The sequence below is a fragment of the Bufo gargarizans genome, chromosome 5 (genome assembly GCF_014858855.1).
Source record: "Bufo gargarizans isolate SCDJY-AF-19 chromosome 5, ASM1485885v1, whole genome shotgun sequence".
Classification (NCBI taxonomy): Eukaryota; Metazoa; Chordata; class Amphibia; order Anura; family Bufonidae; genus Bufo; species Bufo gargarizans.
This window is the reverse complement of record NC_058084.1, coordinates 202,719,571-202,739,010: the sequence shown is the minus strand read 5'-3', so window position 1 is coordinate 202,739,010 and position 19,440 is coordinate 202,719,571. Positions and strand designations below refer to the sequence as shown.

The window sequence follows — 19,440 nt, the reverse complement described above, 5'->3', positions numbered from 1 at the left end:
ATTGCCAGGAGTGTAAGCTGACTGATACGCTTTTCCTGTTCGTCTGCCGGCAGCTATCCGCGAGGTTCCAGCTTGGAGTGCTATTTTGTATCCAGTCCGGGAGGTTGGTGTTCTGCAGTAGCTGTGCCTGTCTCTCGGAAAGGGGCATATCGCCTAAACGGATTTTAACCCCTTGTCTGCTGAAACGGTCTGTTACATTGGTGGCAAGCGGTGGGATCGTTCCTACAGCCAGAAGGACAGCTACAGGAGACACCATTTCTGTGGATTCTACAATTTAAGGGCAACGCATGTCTCAGTACAGCAACCCTAAAAGCACCAGGATGGAACCAGCAGTGTTATACGAGGAGGAGGACCTGGATGGCCGGGATGCATTAAGGAAAGGCATCTGGTACCAGGCCCTGGATAATGTACAATACCAGCAAGGTGAGAGTCTCCCCAGTGAAGAGCAGCGGTTGCAGAAGCAAGTGGCCCTGCAGATGCCCTTCCTGGGAGAGCACCCCCTGGAGGAATGGGTGAAGGAACTAGAGCACCGGGTATGGCAGGAGCTATGGCTGGAGGATGCCTACCAGGCGCTCTGGTGGTATATGGCACAGTATATACCCTGGACAGCTGAGCATGACAAGCCAGAGGGAGAGGAGTTTGATGGTCCTGGCTTGTTATGGGAGTCCTTTGCAGAGCCTGACTTCGGGAGCCCTGCACAGTCCAGACTTCAGGACATTTTCTACGAGAGGGAGGCTAGGCAGAATTGGGATGACCCCCATGAGGTAGAGAAAGACCTGGCTCACCTAGCAACCCTGGAGTGGGAACTGGAGCAGGACTACAAAGATCTCTTCCACTCCATTGGGAAGGCTCAGCAGGACAGCAAGAAGTCAGACCCAGGTCCAGAGCCCTTCAGCTGGGAGGATATTGTGGATGTTTACTGGGAAGAACCCCAGGTGGCCGGTGGAGATGGGACCGAGGTCTCTCCACCGGTCCTGCAGGGAATTGGGAGCCTAGTCTCCATTCCCCAGCGGCAGGCTGAGTTACAGGGGGCAGAGGTAGTTGTTCCTGCCCCCCAGCAGCAGCATGATTTTTTGGGAATTAGGAGCCCAGTCTCCATTCCCCAGCGGCAGGCGGAGTTACAGGGGGCAGAGACAGTCGGTCCTGTCCCCCAGCGGCAGAGTGTCCTACAGGGAATAGAGAGCCCAGTCTCCTTTCCCCAGCAGCAGGACACTGTATTGGGAGCGGAGGCGGTCGGTCGCCCTCCCCAGCGGCTGGAAGTATGTATGGGAGAGGAGCTCGTTACCCCCTCTCCCCAGCGGCAGCTTAACCCACCAGGGGGAGACAGTAAGCCCCACAACAGTGCAGATGGGACCGTGGTCTCTGCACTTACAGCACAGGGGGTAGGGACAGTTGTTCCTGTCCCCCAGCAACAGGGCAGTTTAGCCAAAGGGGAGACAGTCGGTTTCCCCCTCCAACAACCAGACTCCAACCAGGCTTCTTCCATGGTAGCGCTGGTACCAGGGCAGAGTCCCGCTGATCCCTGCCCACAAAGCAACCTCCACTCCAAGCCAGGGAGCAACTCAGAGACCGGGAGTACCAGCTACAAATATAATCTTGGTGGATTCAGCAGGTCCAGTATTGGGTTGTGGGTGGGCTGCCATACTAACTCAGGTACCGACCGACGTGAGGTCAGGTATCTGGTTAGTCTTCCCTGGGGGGGGGGGGAGATGTGTGGCGAAACCAACTTCGCCACAGTGTTTTGGAGGGGGCTGTTTACCAGCCTCCTGCCCTGGGATTATGGTCCCTTAAGTTATTGGGTCTTAAGGCACTTGGGACGGAGTCCTCTGTCCCTGGATTGCATCCTCTGCCTTACTTGCTTGGATGAAGCACATGGTGAGAACAATAGATAGCGGCCATTTTAACTCACAGACACTGTTCTGACTTTTCAACACGGTGCTATCTTGCCTGTATTTGGTGCACAGAGACATCATTCAGTAGTTTGAAACTACCAAACAGGGGACACATTTATTAGTGACTATTTTTGGTATAACTTGTATATTTTCAGTGTAACTGTATCTTCCAAACTATTGAACAGATGTGGGTGAATTTTGGACATGTGGTTCACCCAGATCCCCCGGTTCCGAGGATATATTGGTTATGGGGTTATTGCATGTTTTGGGGTTCCTGTGATATGTTTTATAAAACTGTATTTCTCTGCCTTTGATAATTATATTCGCCCTTGTGTTCAAATAATCATCATCGGCAGAGAGGAGGATTTTGTGTGGGTGTGTTTCTATTGTCCCATTGTGTGTTTAAATGGTGATGTCTGTCCTGTTGTCTCCACATGTGTATTGGCGACCTCCCCTTTGTCCTGAGAGATAATTGGATTGGTCTCGGTTGTCTCCGGGACAGAGAGGAGGAAACCATGATGCATTGTGGGGATATGTTGTATCTGTCCTGTGTCGCAGTCTCCCTTCTGGTCCTCTAGAGGGCGGGAACGATTGGTTGCTGTATTTACATTGTGTGTGTTGTGAATTACTGATTGGTTGGATTTCAAAACCCTGTGGGCAGTACTATGTTTGGTTTTTATCAATAAAAGAGGCTGTACTTGAAGTACAGTCAGAGCACTGCTTGACCCTCAACACGGAGCCTTGTCTCGTTATTGGGGGAATTCCCTGTATGCTGTTAGAGACTGATTGCCAGGAGTGTAAGCTGATGTATGCTTTTCCTGTTCGTCTTCTAGCAGCTATTCGCGAGGTTCCAGTTTGGAGTGCTATTTTGTATCCAGTTCGGGAGGTTGGTGTTCTGCAGTAGCTGTGCCTGTCTCTCGGAAAGGGGCATATAGCCTAAACGGATTTTAACCCCTTGTCTGCTGAAACGGTGCCGTTACATTTTCTATTCGGATAGCCTTCATAAACTAAAGATGCTGTGGGGTTGTCAACACCTGTCATCACCTTTATGCTGCTCATGCTAACGGCAGAATAAAGTAGAGACAGGTGAGTTGTTTTCATTTATAAGTTAAAAGTAAGTGGTTGCCAAGAACCAACATCACAATCATTGCAGACTGGGCCTGGAAAAGAGTCCCGGCCACCTGAGAAGAGTCCTGGTTATTCATGAATCCCTGCTCTCCCTGCCCACCTGCTAATGATTAGAGATGTCGCAAACATAAAATTTTCCGTTCACGAACGGCGAACGCGAATTTCTGCAAATGTTCGCGAACGGGCGAACCACCATTGACTTCAATAGGCAGGCGAATTTTAAAACCCACAGGGACTCTTTCTAGCCACAGTAGTGATGGAAAAGTTGTTTCAATGGGACTAAAACCTGGACTGTGGCATGCCGGAGGGGGATCCATGGAAAAACTCCCATTGAAAATTACATCCATTTTAATCCATAAAGGGCATAAATCAACTAACAATCCTAAAATATATTGAACAACGTGGTTTAAAATATCAAGTGTGTGTATACGATCAGGTATGATGTTGTATCGATCAGGTAGTGTAAGGGTTACGCCCGCTTCACAGACATTGACAGACCAAACTCCCCTTTTAATGCACCGCAAACAACCGCAAACAGTCCATTTGCCCAACCGCAAACTTCCCATTTGCACAAGGTTGGATACCAAGCTAGCCATATCCCGTTGATGTCATTGAAGGATTCTTCCTCCACCCACCACGTACAACACCAAGGGTCCCGGAAAGGTGAATTGAATTGATTTTTCAAATGGGGAGATGGTTAAAAAAACGCTGGCTCCCTCCCCTATGTTTGAATCCACGGTCACTGGGATTATATAACAGGTATTTGTGAGTGACACCCTGTAACGGTATGAGTGGTGGCCTAGCCAGTGGCCACAGTACAGTCTGTGGGCCAGACACACACTGGCTTGCAACTGGGATTATATCACAGAAAAATAATACATAGATTCTTTTTTTTATCTGCAAGGTATTGTCTGTGACACCCTGTATGAATGGTGTGCACACAGTACTGTCTAGGGGTCACACAGTCACTCACTGGCATGCAACTGTGATTATATCACAGATAAATAATATAAATTGACTTTTTCTATCTTCAAGGTATTGTCTGTGACACCCTGTATGAATGCCGTGCACACAGTACAGTCTGTGGGCCTGCAGCCTCTCACACACGGACAGGCAACTGCAAAATATATATATATATATATAAAAAGGGCTTTTTGGGGTGCTGTCAGGACGCTGTCCTTACAGCAGATGAGTCTGTGGACACAGAACAATGCCCTAGCTAACACTTTCCCTATTAGATCAGCAGCAGCTACACTCTCCCTCCTCTCACTAAGAAAGCAGCTTCCGAATGAATCTAAAATGGATGCTGTCCAGGAGGTGGGAGGGTCTGGGAGGGAGGGTCTGCTGCTGATTGGCTGGAATGTGTCTGCTGACAGTGAGGTACAGGGTCAAAGTTTGCTCAATGATGATGTATAGGGGGCGGACCGAACATCGCATATGTTCGCCCGCCGCGGCGAACGCGAACAAGCCATGTTCGCCGTGAACTGTTCGCCGGCGAATAGTTCGGGACATCACTACTGATGACTGACAGTCTTCTACCTAGTTTTCTCCCTTTCTATCTAGGAGAGAGCTGCCAATCATCAGCAGATGTGTGAGAGAGCAGGAGATTATGAATAACCAGGACTCTTCCCAAGTAGATTTGACTCTTCTCAAGGCCTGGGCTGCAATGATTATGATTCTGGTTCTCAGCAACCACTTACTTTTAGCTCATGAGCGACACACCGCTGACATCAGCATTTCTGTCACTAATTTATGCTGCCCTCAGTGAGTCAGTATAAAGTTGATGACAGGTTCCCTTTTAATGTTTAATATTTTATGATAATTTAGCATGACAAACTAGTTACTTTTGTAAATTACTTTGTTACAAAAATGCAACAGTTGTGAGATATTCTCTTTACTTCATTAACCCCTGGTGGTTAATCTGTATAGTAATGTGCAAAACCACTTACTGAGGTGGTCGCACGTGCTCAATTCCACCCTCAACTGCCACAAGCTGTATCTACTGTGACAGCTACAGGGAGAGAGAGATGCAGCAGAAAGGACACACCCTCTGAGCTGCCAGCCTGAGGAGAATCTAGCAGAACACCTGATGCAATGAATGAAGGAAGCTCTGGATCCATGTGAGGTACAGGGCTGGTTCTAGCTTTGTTAGAAAGAGGTTGGCATGTACTATATGATGTCTGATTTTCATTTACACATCAATCATCGGATAACCCTTTACGATGAAAATGGATTTTTGCTTTGACCGCCATCCAATAGCCTTGCTCCCAAAAAATTCTCGGGTCTATGAAATTATAGTTGTATTGGTCTCTTTATCTTCAATTTTCATGCTTTTAAAAAAAAAATTCATTGCCTTTGACTTCTTGGTATGTTTTTAGGGGAGTGATCTCGATTGTAAAATACAAGAAATCAAGAATAACGGTGAGGTAATCCCTGAATATCAAGTGACAGAATGGTTTATCCAGTTGATCCTCGGGGTCCATTATATGCATGAGAGGTAAATGTGCATTTGTATAACTCGTGTGCCTTTTTACATTTTTCTCGTGGCAAACAGTCTTGCTTAAAGGGTTTCTACCACCAGAACTACTGTTATGTAGCTGACTGACATTAGCGATGCGCTAATGTCAGCACTACATAACAGTATGTTTCTAACAGTAGTTCCTGCAGCTGTTTTTGTTAAAAACGTACTTTTATAGATATGCTAATGAGCCTCTAGGTGCTATGTGGGCGTCATTAGCACCTAGAGGGCTCTGTCCACTAACCATTTCAGCCGCCCATCGCATCCCTCCAGCCCCCCCCCGCTCCTGTTGATTGATGTGAAACTTCTCAGTATCGAGTACCAATTCCCGCTCCTGCGCCGTGCGCTTCTGTATTCTCCCGGCGCCGGCTTCCTTACTGCGCCTGCGCTAACTACGTTACAATGAGGAAGCCGGCACCAGGAGCGTGGCATTCACTCACTGCGCCTGCGCCGAATACAGAAGCGCACGGCGCAGGCGCGGGAATTGGTACTCGATACTGAGAAGTTTCACGTCAATCAACAGGAGCGGGGCGGGCTGGAGGGATGCGATGGGCAGCTGAAATGGTTAGTGAACGGAGCCCTCTAGGTGCTAATGATGCCCACATAGCACCTAGAGGCTCATTAGCATATCTATAAAAGTACGTTTTTAACAAAAACAGCTGCAGGAACTACTGTTAGAAACATACTGTTATGTAGTGCTGACATTAGCGCATCGCTAATGTCAGTCAGCTACATAACAGTATTTCTGGTGGTAGAAACCCTTTAATGCTTTCAGTCAGAGCATCACTGTGGCCAGAGACAGCCCCCTGTAGTGTAGCATCACACATTTCTCATCAGCGATGAGGTGAAACACTTTTCTGTGGGCATCTTTCTCAAGAGAATTATAGAGCTGTCATACTGTTATGCCAATTCTGTACCTACTATTATCATGAGGATTACCTTGCAGATAACAGCTTCCCTCACAGCAGCAGCAAACTGCTGCTTTAGGCTACTTTTACACTTGCGTTCGGGGCTCCGCTTTTGAGTTCCGGTTGATGGCTCTCACAAGCGGCCCGAATGGATCCGGACAGCCCCAATGCATTCTCAATGGATAAGGATCCGCTCAGAATGCATTAGTATGGCTCCGTTCCGCCTTCATTCCGCTCAGGAGGCGGACACCCAAACGCTGCTTGCAGCGTTCGGATGTCCGCCTGGCCGTGCGGAGCCAAACGGATCCGTCCAGACTTACAATGTAAGTCAATGGGGACGGATCCGTTTGACGTTGACACAATATGGTGCAATTTCAAACGGATCCGTCCCCCATTGACTTTCAATGCAAAGTCAGGACGGATCCGTCTGACTACAATTAGACTTTTTTTCAGAAATATAATGCAGACGGATCCGTTCTGAACGGATACCATCGTTTGCATTATCGTTGCGGATCCGTCTGTGCAGATACCAGACGGATCCGCACCGAACACGAGTGTGAAAGTAGCCTTATCTCTCTGTTGACTCCTACAGAAGGTTAAAATTGTGCTTTTCATTTTCAATGGCATATTACTGCCGAAATGAAAAATACGGTTTCAATAAATATTGAGTTCAAACTATATCTTTCTAATGGAAATATCCCTTTTAGAAGAGTTCTATAGACATTTACAAACATTTCCAACTTTTAAATAATACTGTATAGAAAATAAAAGCTAAAATATTCACTGGTTCATCCAGGTTTCAGTTGGGGTCTGCAATGTGTCTTATAGGTTCTTCTGTAACTTTGTGTGTGTTCCCATACACTTCTGGACTTGAGTTTTCTTCAGCTGGATCTTTGGGCCTATAATTGTGTGAGAACCTGGGCCCACCGGAGGATCCTCTGATCTTTGGTGGGCTAGTCGGACCCTTGTCTCAGACTGTAGCAAGTTCTCATAAGGATTTCTCCCTTGCCCCACATCTCAGTCTTATGCCTGTTTTAATAGACTTTAAAGTCCATCCATCTATTACATATGTTCCGGATCCCTTTTTCTTGTCCTTTAAAAACAAACTAAAGACTTGGGCTCCAGCGTTCACTGTATTATGGTTCTGGAAGAAGTATATACATGGTCATTATAACAAAATTATTACAGGACCCAGAATTTGTGCATTAAATGCTCTACTGTCAATTAACCTGCAAATACTAATGCAATATATACACGCAACAATCAGGGCTGAATTATTACGGGAAGGGCAATCTAGGAATTGCCCTATGGCCCTCGTTTCTTTAGAAGGTCTTTACCAAATAAACTGTACAATATTTAGTCTTCTTCCCTATTTCTTAGGGCCAAAAATCTTTTTCCATTCCCACCTTCCTTTTCAGTGTGCCTTGGTGGCCCTATACAAATTAGCTCTTTCCAAAAAGAAAATAAACCTGAAACTCTAGTGCCACCAGAGGTATGGTTGTGATATCAGTCAATGCTTGACCTTTTAAATAGGCCTCGAGACATAATTTAAGTTTTTAAAAGCTAAGCTAGGCACTCTCCATAAGGAAAAATAGTACCCCTGAAACCTGGCCAAGGCCTCTCACCCAGTTATGCCAGTTCACTCTGCTGTGCATTGATAAGGGTCGGTCACCTGAAATAGCCTTCTGCAGATGAGGTATTGGCTAGGCTATAATCCTAAATTATGTCTCAAGCTCAGTTAAAAACGTACCTTACATCTGGTGGCATTGAAGGCCTAGCTTTCTTTTTTTTTTTTTTTGAAAGAAAGCAAATTTACATATCTATTTCCCAGTGGAGCATTGCCTGACCTATAAGACTCCTTTCTCCTACTGGGCGCTCTCCATAAGAAGAATTAGTACCCCCAGGTTGGAGGCCCTACGAATGTCAGAAGCTCAAGCACACCATTTATCATCTCACTCACCTTGGCCTGCCACAGGACCAGTATGGTTTCAATGGGTTGTCCAGCCATTAATATTGATGACCTATTGTCAGGATAGGTCATCAATATCTGATCAGTCAGGGTACGACACCTGGGACTCTCACCGATCAGCTGTTTGAAGAGGAGGTGGAGCTCAATGTGAGCACCGCTTCCTCCTCATTATACTATGTGTAGAAATGGAGCACTGCCTCCTCTTCAGACAGCTGATTGGCTGAAGAGGAGCCCCGTCGATCAGATATTGATGACCTATCCTGACGATAGGTCATCAATATTAATGGCTGGGCAAACCCTTTAAGGTTACTGTCCTATTTAAATCCAAAATCATATTCTAAATACCTCAATTCAGATCAGTTAGGATGTGTGCAATGGTGAGGTATAGCATGTTTCTGCATTGTATGGTGCTATTATTGGAGCACTGTATGGACGTGTTATTTGGGCTAAGAATGACGGTGATAGGATATACACTGTGCGCTATATTTTCTACTATGAGATTGCTATGGAATTCACTTTGGTTTGTCCCTGACCATCAAGGAGAAATTCAAAACAAAAGGAAATTTGCACGTGACCTAGAAGCTTCATTTCATATTATAATGAATGCAATCTCTATTGATTCTTGGATTAATTGTAGATGCTTTGGATTAGCTTTATCCTTGTATATAAATTTACACCAGACATTAATTATCATTGTAGGTATGGGTTATATTGGGTTTCTTAAATCCACTGTTTAGCTGAATCATGAAGCATGAATCCCTGGATTATTTGTCACAGAGATCACTGCTACTTACTGCTTTTTTCCTGTCCTTGTTTTCGCCTGTCGGCTTAATTATAGCGATTTGTCGTGTTTCCGTGTGCTTTATTATGATGATCCTCTTGCTTGATTATTAGCTTCACAGATTTTCTGGCGCAAGTTCATGTGTACGTTAAACAGAGACAAAGCATCTAGTAAAACAGATTTGTGTTGGTGATTTCGTTTGACCTCCCTATATCTGTATTTTTTAGGAGAATACTTCACAGGGATTTGAAAGCAAAGAATATCTTTTTGAAAAACAATCTTCTTAAAATTGGTAAGTTTTTCTTATGACATTTTTTCATATGACATTACTTTTATTCTAGTAATATCTTGCATCTTCTGTTAATATAACTATTAACAATTTTGACATTTTATTTTAAAATAAAAGGAAAAAACCTTCAAAGGGTTTTCTAGAAATATTAAGTATTAATCACCTAATGAACAAGTCAAGCTTGTCTGCTTCCCGCTGTTAAGGTCCTGCACACTGGCTCCCGTTCCTCCATCTTCCAGTTCTTTGCTTGTTTTCTTCCACCAATGGCAGCCATGTCACCACTGAAGCCAATCATTGGCTGCAGTGGTGCAAATGCCTATGCCCCACCCAGAAGAGAAAAGTCCTGGTACTTGGAAGATAGAAGGGGGCCAGGACCAGAGCTGATAGACTTTGCAAGCTAGGAGATCTTCTGATAATACTTAGATACATAGACCTGCAAAATGCCTTTAAAGGCTATGAACACCTTTTGGGTGCATTTTTTTCTTAAAGGGAGTCTGTCACCTTGATTATGGACTATCATCTACAGTACTGCATGTAAGATCTGGATCTCTAATTTATATTTTCCTATAGCCCCCTGATCCTCTGCTAAAGTTGCTCTTTATCATAGTGTCCAGACAGTGTCAGGAGGTCCTATCTGTTATGAGCACAAGCTCATCAGTCCAGACAATGTAATCCAGCATACAGTGAGGTATGAAAATAAAAAGTACAGATATAGTCTCCTTAACCATAGTACTACTCATGTACTACTGAAAATAATAGTCCTTAATCAAGGTGACAGATTCCTTTTAAATGCATATATTTTTGGCCTGAATGCATTTTTTCAATTGAGTTTTCTTGATAGTTTTGCACCATTTGGCTTCTGAAGCTTCATCACAGTACACAGCAGGCTGCAGATTGCTGTTCACAGTGAAATCCGTCACCGGACACCTCAGCCTCCAACTCCAAATCAAAGTATAAAAATATATGCATTTAAAGGGGTTGTCCCAACTTGAACATTGTGGACATATTGTGAGGATATGCCTCCAATGTCTGATAGGTGTGGGTGCCACCTCTGGGAACCGCACCCAGTGGCGACTCTAGGAACAATATATAGGGGGGGCACAAAGATACCACAGTCAAAAATGGGGGGGCAAAAACAAAATAAGATTACAAAATACGAGAGAGTTGCGGTCTGCAGGGATACAGTTATAATAAAACAATTTACTTACAAAAGAAGCTATTCAGTCGTCTGCTGTGCTGTCCTCTGCTTGCTTCCACGGATTCTTTCCCCTTCTTTCTGTCTCTCGTCAGTGCACAGGCGCACTGTTATGGTGGATCTGTGGAAGACACACTGTTATAGGGGATCTGTGGATGACACATTATGCCTCTCATTAGCCCTCATTATGCCTCTCATCACTCCCATATCAGCCCCCATATAAGCCCTTATGCCTCATTAGCCCCCATTATTCTTCTTATTAGCCCCATTGGCCCCCATTATGCCTCATTAGCCCACATTATGCCTCTAATTAGCCCCCATTATGCCTCTTATTAGCCCCCATATGCCTCCAATTAGCTCCATATGCCTCCAATTAGCCCCCATATGCCTTCAATTAGCCCCCATATGCCTCCTATTAGCCCCCATATGCCTCCTATTAGCCCCCATATGCCTCCTATTAGCCCCCAATTAGCCCCCATATGCCTCCAATTAACCCCATATGCCTCCAATTAGCCCCATAGACCCCATATGCCTCCAATTAGCCCCCATATGCCTCCAATTAGCCCCCATATGCCTCCAATTAGCCCCCAATTAGCCCCCATATGCCTCCTATTAGCCCCCAATTAGCCCCTATATGCCTCCAATTAGCCCCCATATGCCTCCAATTAGCCCCCATATGCCTCCTATTAGCCCCCATATGCCTCCTATTAGCCCCATAGACCCCATATGCCTCCAATTAGCCCCCATATGCCTCCAATTAGCCCCCATATGCCTCCAATTAGCCCCCATATGCCTCCAATTAGCCCCCATATGCCTCCTATTAGCCCCCAATTAGCCCCCATATGCCTCAAATTAACCCCATATGCCTCCAATTAGCCCCATAGCCCCCATATGCCTCCAATTAGCCCCCATATGCCTCCAATTAGCCCCCATATGCCTCCAATTAGCCCCCATATGCCTCCAATTAGCCCCCAATTAGCCCCCATATGCCTCCAATTAGCCCCATAGACCCCATATGCCTCCAATTAGCCCCCATATGCCTCCAATTAGCCCCCATATGCCTCCAATTAGCCCCCAATTAGCCCCCATATGCCTCCTATTAGCCCCCAATTAGCCCCTATATGCCTCCAATTAGCCCCTATATGCCTCCAATTAGCCCCCATATGCCTCCAATTAGCCCCCATATGCCTCCTATTAGCCCCCATATGCCTCCTATTAGCCCCATAGACCCCATATGCCTCCAATTAGCCCCCATATGCCTCCAATTAGCCCCCATATGCCTCCAATTAGCCCCCATATGCCTCCTATTAGCCCCCAATTAGCCCCCATATGCCTCAAATTAACCCCATATGCCTCCAATTAGCCCCATAGCCCCCATATGCCTCCTATTAGCCCCCATATGCCTCCAATTAGCCCCCATATGCCTCCTATTAGCCCCATAGACCCCATATGCCTCCAATTAGCCCCCATATGCCTCCAATTAGCCCCCATATGCCTCCAATTAGCCCCCATATGCCTCCTATTAGCCCCCAATTAGCCCCCATATGCCTCAAATTAACCCCATATGCCTCCAATTAGCCCCATAGCCCCCATATGCCTCCAATTAGCCCCCATATGCCTCCAATTAGCCCCCATATGCCTCCAATTAGCCCCCATATGCCTCCAATTAGCCCCCAATTAGCCCCCATATGCCTCCAATTAGCCCCATAGACCCCATATGCCTCCAATTAGCCCCCATATGCCTCCAATTAGCCCCCATATGCCTCCTATTAGCCCCATATGCCTATTAGCCCCATATGCCTATTAGCCCCCATATGCCTCCAATTAGCCCCATATGCCTCCTATTAGCCCCATATGCCTCCTATTAGCCCCATATGCCTCCTATTAGCCCCCAAATATGCCTCCAATTAGCCCCCAAATATGCCTCCAAATGCCCCCATACATCTCCAATTAGCCCCCAAATATGCCTCCAATTAGCCCCCAAATATGCTTCCAATTAGCCCCATATGCCTCCTATTAGCCGCATATGCCTCCTATTAGCCCCCATAATGCCCCCAGCAGCCACATTTTTTATAAAATTAAAAAAAAAAACACTTACCTCTCCTGCTCCTGGACGGACGCCGCCTGCCATTTTCTCCCTCCTCAGTCGACTGTGCGTGCTCTAAACTGGCGCGCACAGCGTGAGGTCACAGAGCGACCTCACGCTGTGCGCAGCCCTGCACAGCCGACAGCCGAGGACCAGGAAGTGGTGAGTACAGAGCGTTCACCACTTCCTGGTCCTTCTGTACTAATGAGCGCTTCCTTAATGGAAGCGCTCATTAGTATTCACTCGGGGGAATCAGCGGGGGGGCACCTGGGGGGGCAAGGAACAACATAGGGGGGGCAATTGCCCCCCCTCGCCCCCCTCTAGCGACGCCACTAACCGCACCTATCCTAAGAATGGAGCTGGAAAAGTGATGGAGGGCGCACCGCGTGTGCACGGCCGCCCTGCATTAATTTCTATGGGACTGCCGAAAATAGCTGAGCACAGCTCCACTGTGTTCAGAGCATGCACAGTACAGGAACGAAGCTCCTCATGCGCCTGGAAAGCTCTGTCTTTTGTACTGTGCATGCTCTGAACAAAGTGATGATCGCGCTGCTGTGTGGCTTCGAGGCCAGGTGTGAATAAGTCTACATGCCTGGCCATGTCAAGTCAAAGAGGTGGTGGTGCGGCATGTAGAGGGGAGCAGTGCAATGAAGTGCAACAGAAATGCCCTTGTTGCACCCAAGGACTAATTTACATATGATTAAAATATGTTTTATCGGCAATGAGGCCATGAAGCGACATGACAGCAAGAACATTGGATTCGGCTGGCAAGAGCTTATAGGTCATATAAGCTGGTCTTAATAGGATGGATTTGATGACAAATTCCCTTTAAACTATTAACTGGAATATAAAATAAATAGATATTCTTTTAACATTCTGAAAAGCAGGTTGACTTGTAATAATTTAATGTCAGACAGATGACGGTAACACGTGTTCATTATTAATATATTTCTTCCAACTGTTTCTAGGGGATTTTGGGGTTTCGCGTCTTCTGATGGGCTCTTGTGACCTGGCAACAACTTTTACTGGGACACCATACTATATGAGTCCTGAAGCTTTAAAGCACGAGGGATATGACTCAAAGTCAGACATTTGGTGAGTAGGCACTGTGTTCATTCAGATATATCCAGCAATTCTCCAGTGCACGGTACAACTGTCTCCTCTGACATGTCTGGAGCCTAAGCATTCTCCGGCATACTGCATCTGTGCTCCACAGAACCTTTTCATGTCAAATTGTTATGAATTCTGTAGCTTTAAATATTGTTGTTGTGTTTTTTTTTTTGTTGCTGTTATAGATTTCCTATACAAACACATGTTAAAAATGCTCAGCTCGGGACCTCCATTGCAGATTCTGTCAAAAATGGCAGAAGAAAAGTCCTCTTTCCTCCACTAAAAAAGTGCAATCTCCAGTGAAAACTGAATGGACTACATTGCATTGCTTGTAAAAATGCCAAGAATTTAATGTGTGTTTTACAAGCATTTTTAGCTGCATTTTTTTTTATTCTTACATGTGTTTTCTTCCATTCCTATACAAAAGCCCATGGAAAAATACATACACGTTTTGAAGCATACACCACTGACCCAATTAAGGAAAACACCACAAAAATGGTTTTAGTGTTTTATTGTTCTCTATTGCATTAAAAAAGACAAGGCTTCCTTCACACACAACTTTGGTCGGAAACCACCATTACATACAGTATCCAAGCACATCCATGAGGTGAATACATACAGTACATTGAGGTAAGGCTTGAGGCAGCGGGAGGGGGGAGTAGGGGAAAAATGACAGGAAAAAAATAATCATATTCAAAGAACTTGCCAGAAGTTCTACGAGGTTTCGTTCAGAGTTAAGTATACTATTAACTATCACCTCCTTGCTTTAGACGTTGTGTTTCCTCTTTTTATTGGTTCTCAATACTTTTCTTTCCTGAAAAGAAATGGCTGTAGGATAAATGCGCATCCAGTTATTTTTCAAATAATAAATCAGAATCAATATTTCTAAAATCATATTCAGGTTCACTACGCTAGTACTAGGCTTGATGTCCCAGTTGCAGATGTAATTAATCATCATCCATGCGTCTTCATTGCGGGGAGCCTCAGGGTGATCCAGCAGATGGTGTGTCTGGAGTTCAGGTATACTGTCCTCTAATCCCTGTGCTCCTGATGCTCTCTACTCTGCAGATCGAGAAGCGTTTGTTTCCCTTCTATTATGTTAACTGATTATTAAAAGGGTCTTGTCTAAGGATTCACCTACCATTTGTGGTGCTCCTTGCAGGTTTCCCTGCTTTCTCCAAATGGAATTCAGACCCGTTTTTGGTCAAAAATACACGGTGCACGAGAATCATTAATAATAGTAATAATGTAGCAGTATGAATAAAGCCAGGACTCCAGGCTGACAGTCTTATCTCTTCGACAAAATATTGTAGCAAACCCACAGATGTGAGTAGTTTGCATTCTACAGTAAGTGATACCTGCAAATACAATACATTTTGACAAAGTCCATTTAAATATCTATACATTTCTATATTTAGAATGTGAATATTATTACGATCCTAAGGGCCGCAACTTTAAATTGTCAGCCTTCGAACTGCAGCGCTGTCTCCCACTAAACATAATGGGAGGCAGACACCACGCAGCCACAGAGGGAGTTCTGGCACCGTGTGGTCATACCCTTAGGGCTGTTTTACACGAGAGAGTCCATTGCGGGACTGGACTTGCAGGAGCGCAGGGCATTTCAGTGATTTATAATGCTATGTGCCTCTGCTTGACCTCACTGCTATAGGATCATAGTGACATAAAGCTGTCAGTATGATCCTGTATCTGCAAGGTCAAGCAGAGGCACATAGCATTATAAATGATTACAATGCTGTGCGCTCCTGCAAGTCCACAGCGGAGGATCACACACACAGAGCATGATTCCTGCAATGGACTCTCTCTCTCTGTCGTAAAACAGCCTTAGGGGGTGATTTATCAATGGTGTTATGCCACAATAGTGGGGCCTTACATAGCTGAACTCTTAGGCCTCGTCCACATTTCTGTTTTTCACTGACATGTGCGGCAATGCAGCAATTTGGTCCATGATGCAGACCAAACAGCTTATTGAAGTCTATGGGTCTGTGAAAATTACAGACACAATACGGATAAAAACTGTGTTGCGTTTGTGGTGCGTCTGTTTTCCACTGAAGACTAATAGAAGACACACTGGAAATAAATTTTCAGGTGAACAATGTCTGTGGATTACAGATGAGACGAGGAGGCTAAAAACAGACACATGGACCAAGCACGAGTCCTTCACGGACATCTTCACAGGTGAAACAAAGATGCTTTTTTCACATATTTGAAAATGACACGGAAATGTGGACAAGGCCTTACTCCAGCACACTTTTTAGTATTTTCTTCTCTAGGGGGAATTACTATAGACAGTGTGCCTAGGGTGTTTGGCACTGGGGCGGTTCCTATCTCTGCCCCCCCCCCCATACTTTAAAAAAATTGTACCCCCTCACAGTAGTATTGCCCTCATTGTACAACCTTCACAGTAGTTTTGTCCAGATATGTGCCCCCTCATGGTAGTTATGCTCACTCTGTGACCCCTCACAGTATTTATGCCCTCACTGTCCAACTTTCACAGTAATTGTGCTCACATTGTTCCCTCTTAAAGTACTTATCCCTTCATTGTGCCCCCTTCACAGTAGTTATGCCCTAATTGTGCCCCCTCACAGTAGTTCTGCCCTCTCTGTGCCTCTTTCAAAGTAGTAATGCCCTATCTGTGCCCCCTTCACAGTTGTTATGCCCTATCTTTGCCCCTTTAGAGTAGTTATGCCCTCACTGTGCCCCCATAATAGTAATAATGCCCTCTGTTCACCTTCACAGTAGTAATTCCAATTGTGCCCGCTTCACAATAATAATGCCCACTCTGTGCCCCATAACAGTTATGTCCACCCACTTCATAGGAGTAATATCCTCTGTGCCACTTTCACAGTAGTAATGCCCTCTGTGCCCCCTTCATAGTAGTAATACCTATTGTGCCACTTTCATATAGTAATGCCCATTGTGCCCCCCTCATAGTACTAATGTCCATTGTGCCCCCTTCATAGTACTAATGCCCATTGTGCCCCCTTCATAGTAGTAATGGCCACTGTGTCCCCTTCATGGTAATAATGTCAATTGTGCCCCTTCATAATAGTAATGCCCATTGTGCCCCCTTCACAGTAGTAATGCCCATTGTGCCACCTTCATAATAGAAATTGCCCACTGTGCCCCCTTTATAGTAATAATGCCCATTATGCCCTCTTCACAGTAGTAATGCCCATTGTGCCTCCTTAATAGTAGTAATGCCCATTGTGCCCCCTTCACAGTAGTAATACCCATTATGCCCCTTCACAGTAGTAATGCCCATTGTGCCCCTTTATAGTAATAATGCCCATTGTGCCCCCTTCATGATAGTAATGCCCATTGTGCCCCTTCATAGTAGTAATGCCCATTGTGCACCCTTCACAGTAGTAGTGCCCACAGTGCCCTTTCATAGTAGTAATGCCCATAGTGCCCCCTTCATAGTAATAATGCTCATTGTGCCACCTTCATAATAGTAATTCCTAATGTCCCCCCTGCATAGTAGTAATGCCTATTGCGCACTCTTCACAGTAGTAAAGCCCATTGTGCCCCCTTCATAGTAGTCATGCCCATTGTGCCCCCTTAATAGTAGTAATGCCCATTGTGTCCCTTTGTAGTAGTAAGCTGTATTGATGGAAGCGCTCATTGCTTCTCAGCTCTAGCACCCCACTGAGAGCGGGCAACCAATGCGGATGACCTGTAAGGGCTTATTCTTGGATCAATCCCAGCTCATCTGAACTGATTTCAGAGGTGATTGAGCAATAGGTCTTTCTAGCATGCGAGATCCTGCAAAAGTGCTATAATCAATTTATCTGCCTGTGTACCAACATCTGCCTGATTCCTCAGTTCTGACCCTGTTCCAGCCCAACCGCAGATCCACTGTCCTGTATTCATAGCATCATTTGAGTATAGGACAGTAGATCCATGTTTGGACTAGAACTAGAACAGCATCGTAGGTCACTAACATGCAGTATGTATCTGCAGCCAGTCCAGGAAATGCAGCCATCACACTGACCATATTTAATGGACCATACGCATGCATCTCATTAAGCCTTAACACTGCAGAATTTGGTACCTCCTGTAAATACAGAGAAAGCACTACTAAGAATTAGTGTTGATCGCGAATATTCTAATCGTGAATTTTTATCGTGAATATCAGTACTTCGAAAATTCGCGAAGATGTAGAATATAGTGCTATATATTCTTAATCGTGAATATTCTAGATTTTTTTCATCAGTAACCTCTCTTCTTGCTTGTGGGCCAATGAGAATATCTTTGTCAGAGCTTAGCAACATCCCTAGCAACCAATAGGAAAGTTGCCTACCCCTTACTATATAAGAAACTCCTCAGCAGCCATTTTCTTTTTTTTTTTTGCAATTCTGAGAGAGAGAGAGCGGTGACATTACTGTGCTCTGTGCTTTCATCTGGATCCTATTCCTTATCCAAATACATTAGATAGTTAGTTAGCTCATATATATTGTGGTAATGTGAACAGTGCTGGAAGGTGTGTTGTCCCACTTCAAGTATCTCAGATGGGTGAGACAGATAAAATCCAGAGAGTGGCAGTAGTCTCAGCAAAGCATAGTTTGCTGAGACATATTTGTATACATTTTCTGGGCTGGATTTTACTTGGACTGGTGGCTAGGCTTGGTAAAGGGAGTTCCCAGTCCACACCCTTCCAGTATGGGTTTTCCTTTCTACCTGAGGTGATCGCAGGTGAGGCCTGCTGTAATCAGGCTTGCATAAAGCGCCTCAGAGTAGGTCAGTCTGAGGAGAGAGAGCGAGACTGTTCTGTGAAGCAGAGGCTCTGTGTGTGGTCTCAGTCAGGAGGACTGAGGGGCCACAAGGCTTTCAATAGCCTGAGGTTTGGAGGACCTAGAGAACGAGGGTTGCACGCCCAATGTCTGGAGGACTACTGGGCAACACTCCCCCAAAAGGTACTGGAGTTGCCACAGCCTTGAGGCTGCAGTATTGATGATGGCTGAGGAAAGCCGCATATGTTGTCCATGTGTGAACTGAGCTCTATGAGTGAGGTAGGGACGTATTTTGTTTAGGTAGTGCCTAGACGGGCAGGAGTTTATTTGTGTTTTAAGTGTTGGCGGTGCGGGAACCTCACCCCACCCAGTGATGTATAACTGGACTATCCTTTATAAGAAGACTGTCAAAATAAATGCACAGTTTGGACATGAAAATCTGTTGTCTGGTGAGATATCTGTGACTGTGACCCCCTGAAATATACAGATTGTCAGAGTAGGTTAGATAGTGATATAGTGTAGCTGTTCCAGTGCAGGGTGTTGTGGTAGGTAGTGTGATAGGAATTACTGTTTCTCTGCTGTCCATACATACCTGCTGCAGACATAGTGCTGTGATGTCACAACAATACTTAGTGCTCCAATCAGTAATATCTACTCAGACCTGATAAAATGTGAAGTTGCATGTATTGGGCAAAAAATATGCGCATCAATAGTGCTGATATGCGCAATCACGAAAATAATGACTGGAGATCTCGAATTCTAGAATTTGCTAATTTATTGCGAATATTCGGAAAATTTGAAAAATATTGTGAA

At 45.2% G+C, this 19,440-nt stretch overlaps 1 protein-coding gene across 1 annotated transcript in view; it reads left to right on the top strand.

Annotated features, from left to right (window-relative positions):
- Positions 1-19,440, top strand: part of NEK11 (NIMA related kinase 11) — a 268,856-nt gene that overhangs the window by 104,372 nt on the left and 145,044 nt on the right. The window contains exons 4-6 of the mRNA XM_044294773.1: positions 5,399-5,517; positions 9,424-9,488; positions 13,735-13,861. Coding sequence (XP_044150708.1) covers positions 5,399-5,517; positions 9,424-9,488; positions 13,735-13,861 — 311 coding nt within the window. The remainder of the gene's footprint in view (positions 1-5,398; positions 5,518-9,423; positions 9,489-13,734; positions 13,862-19,440) is intronic.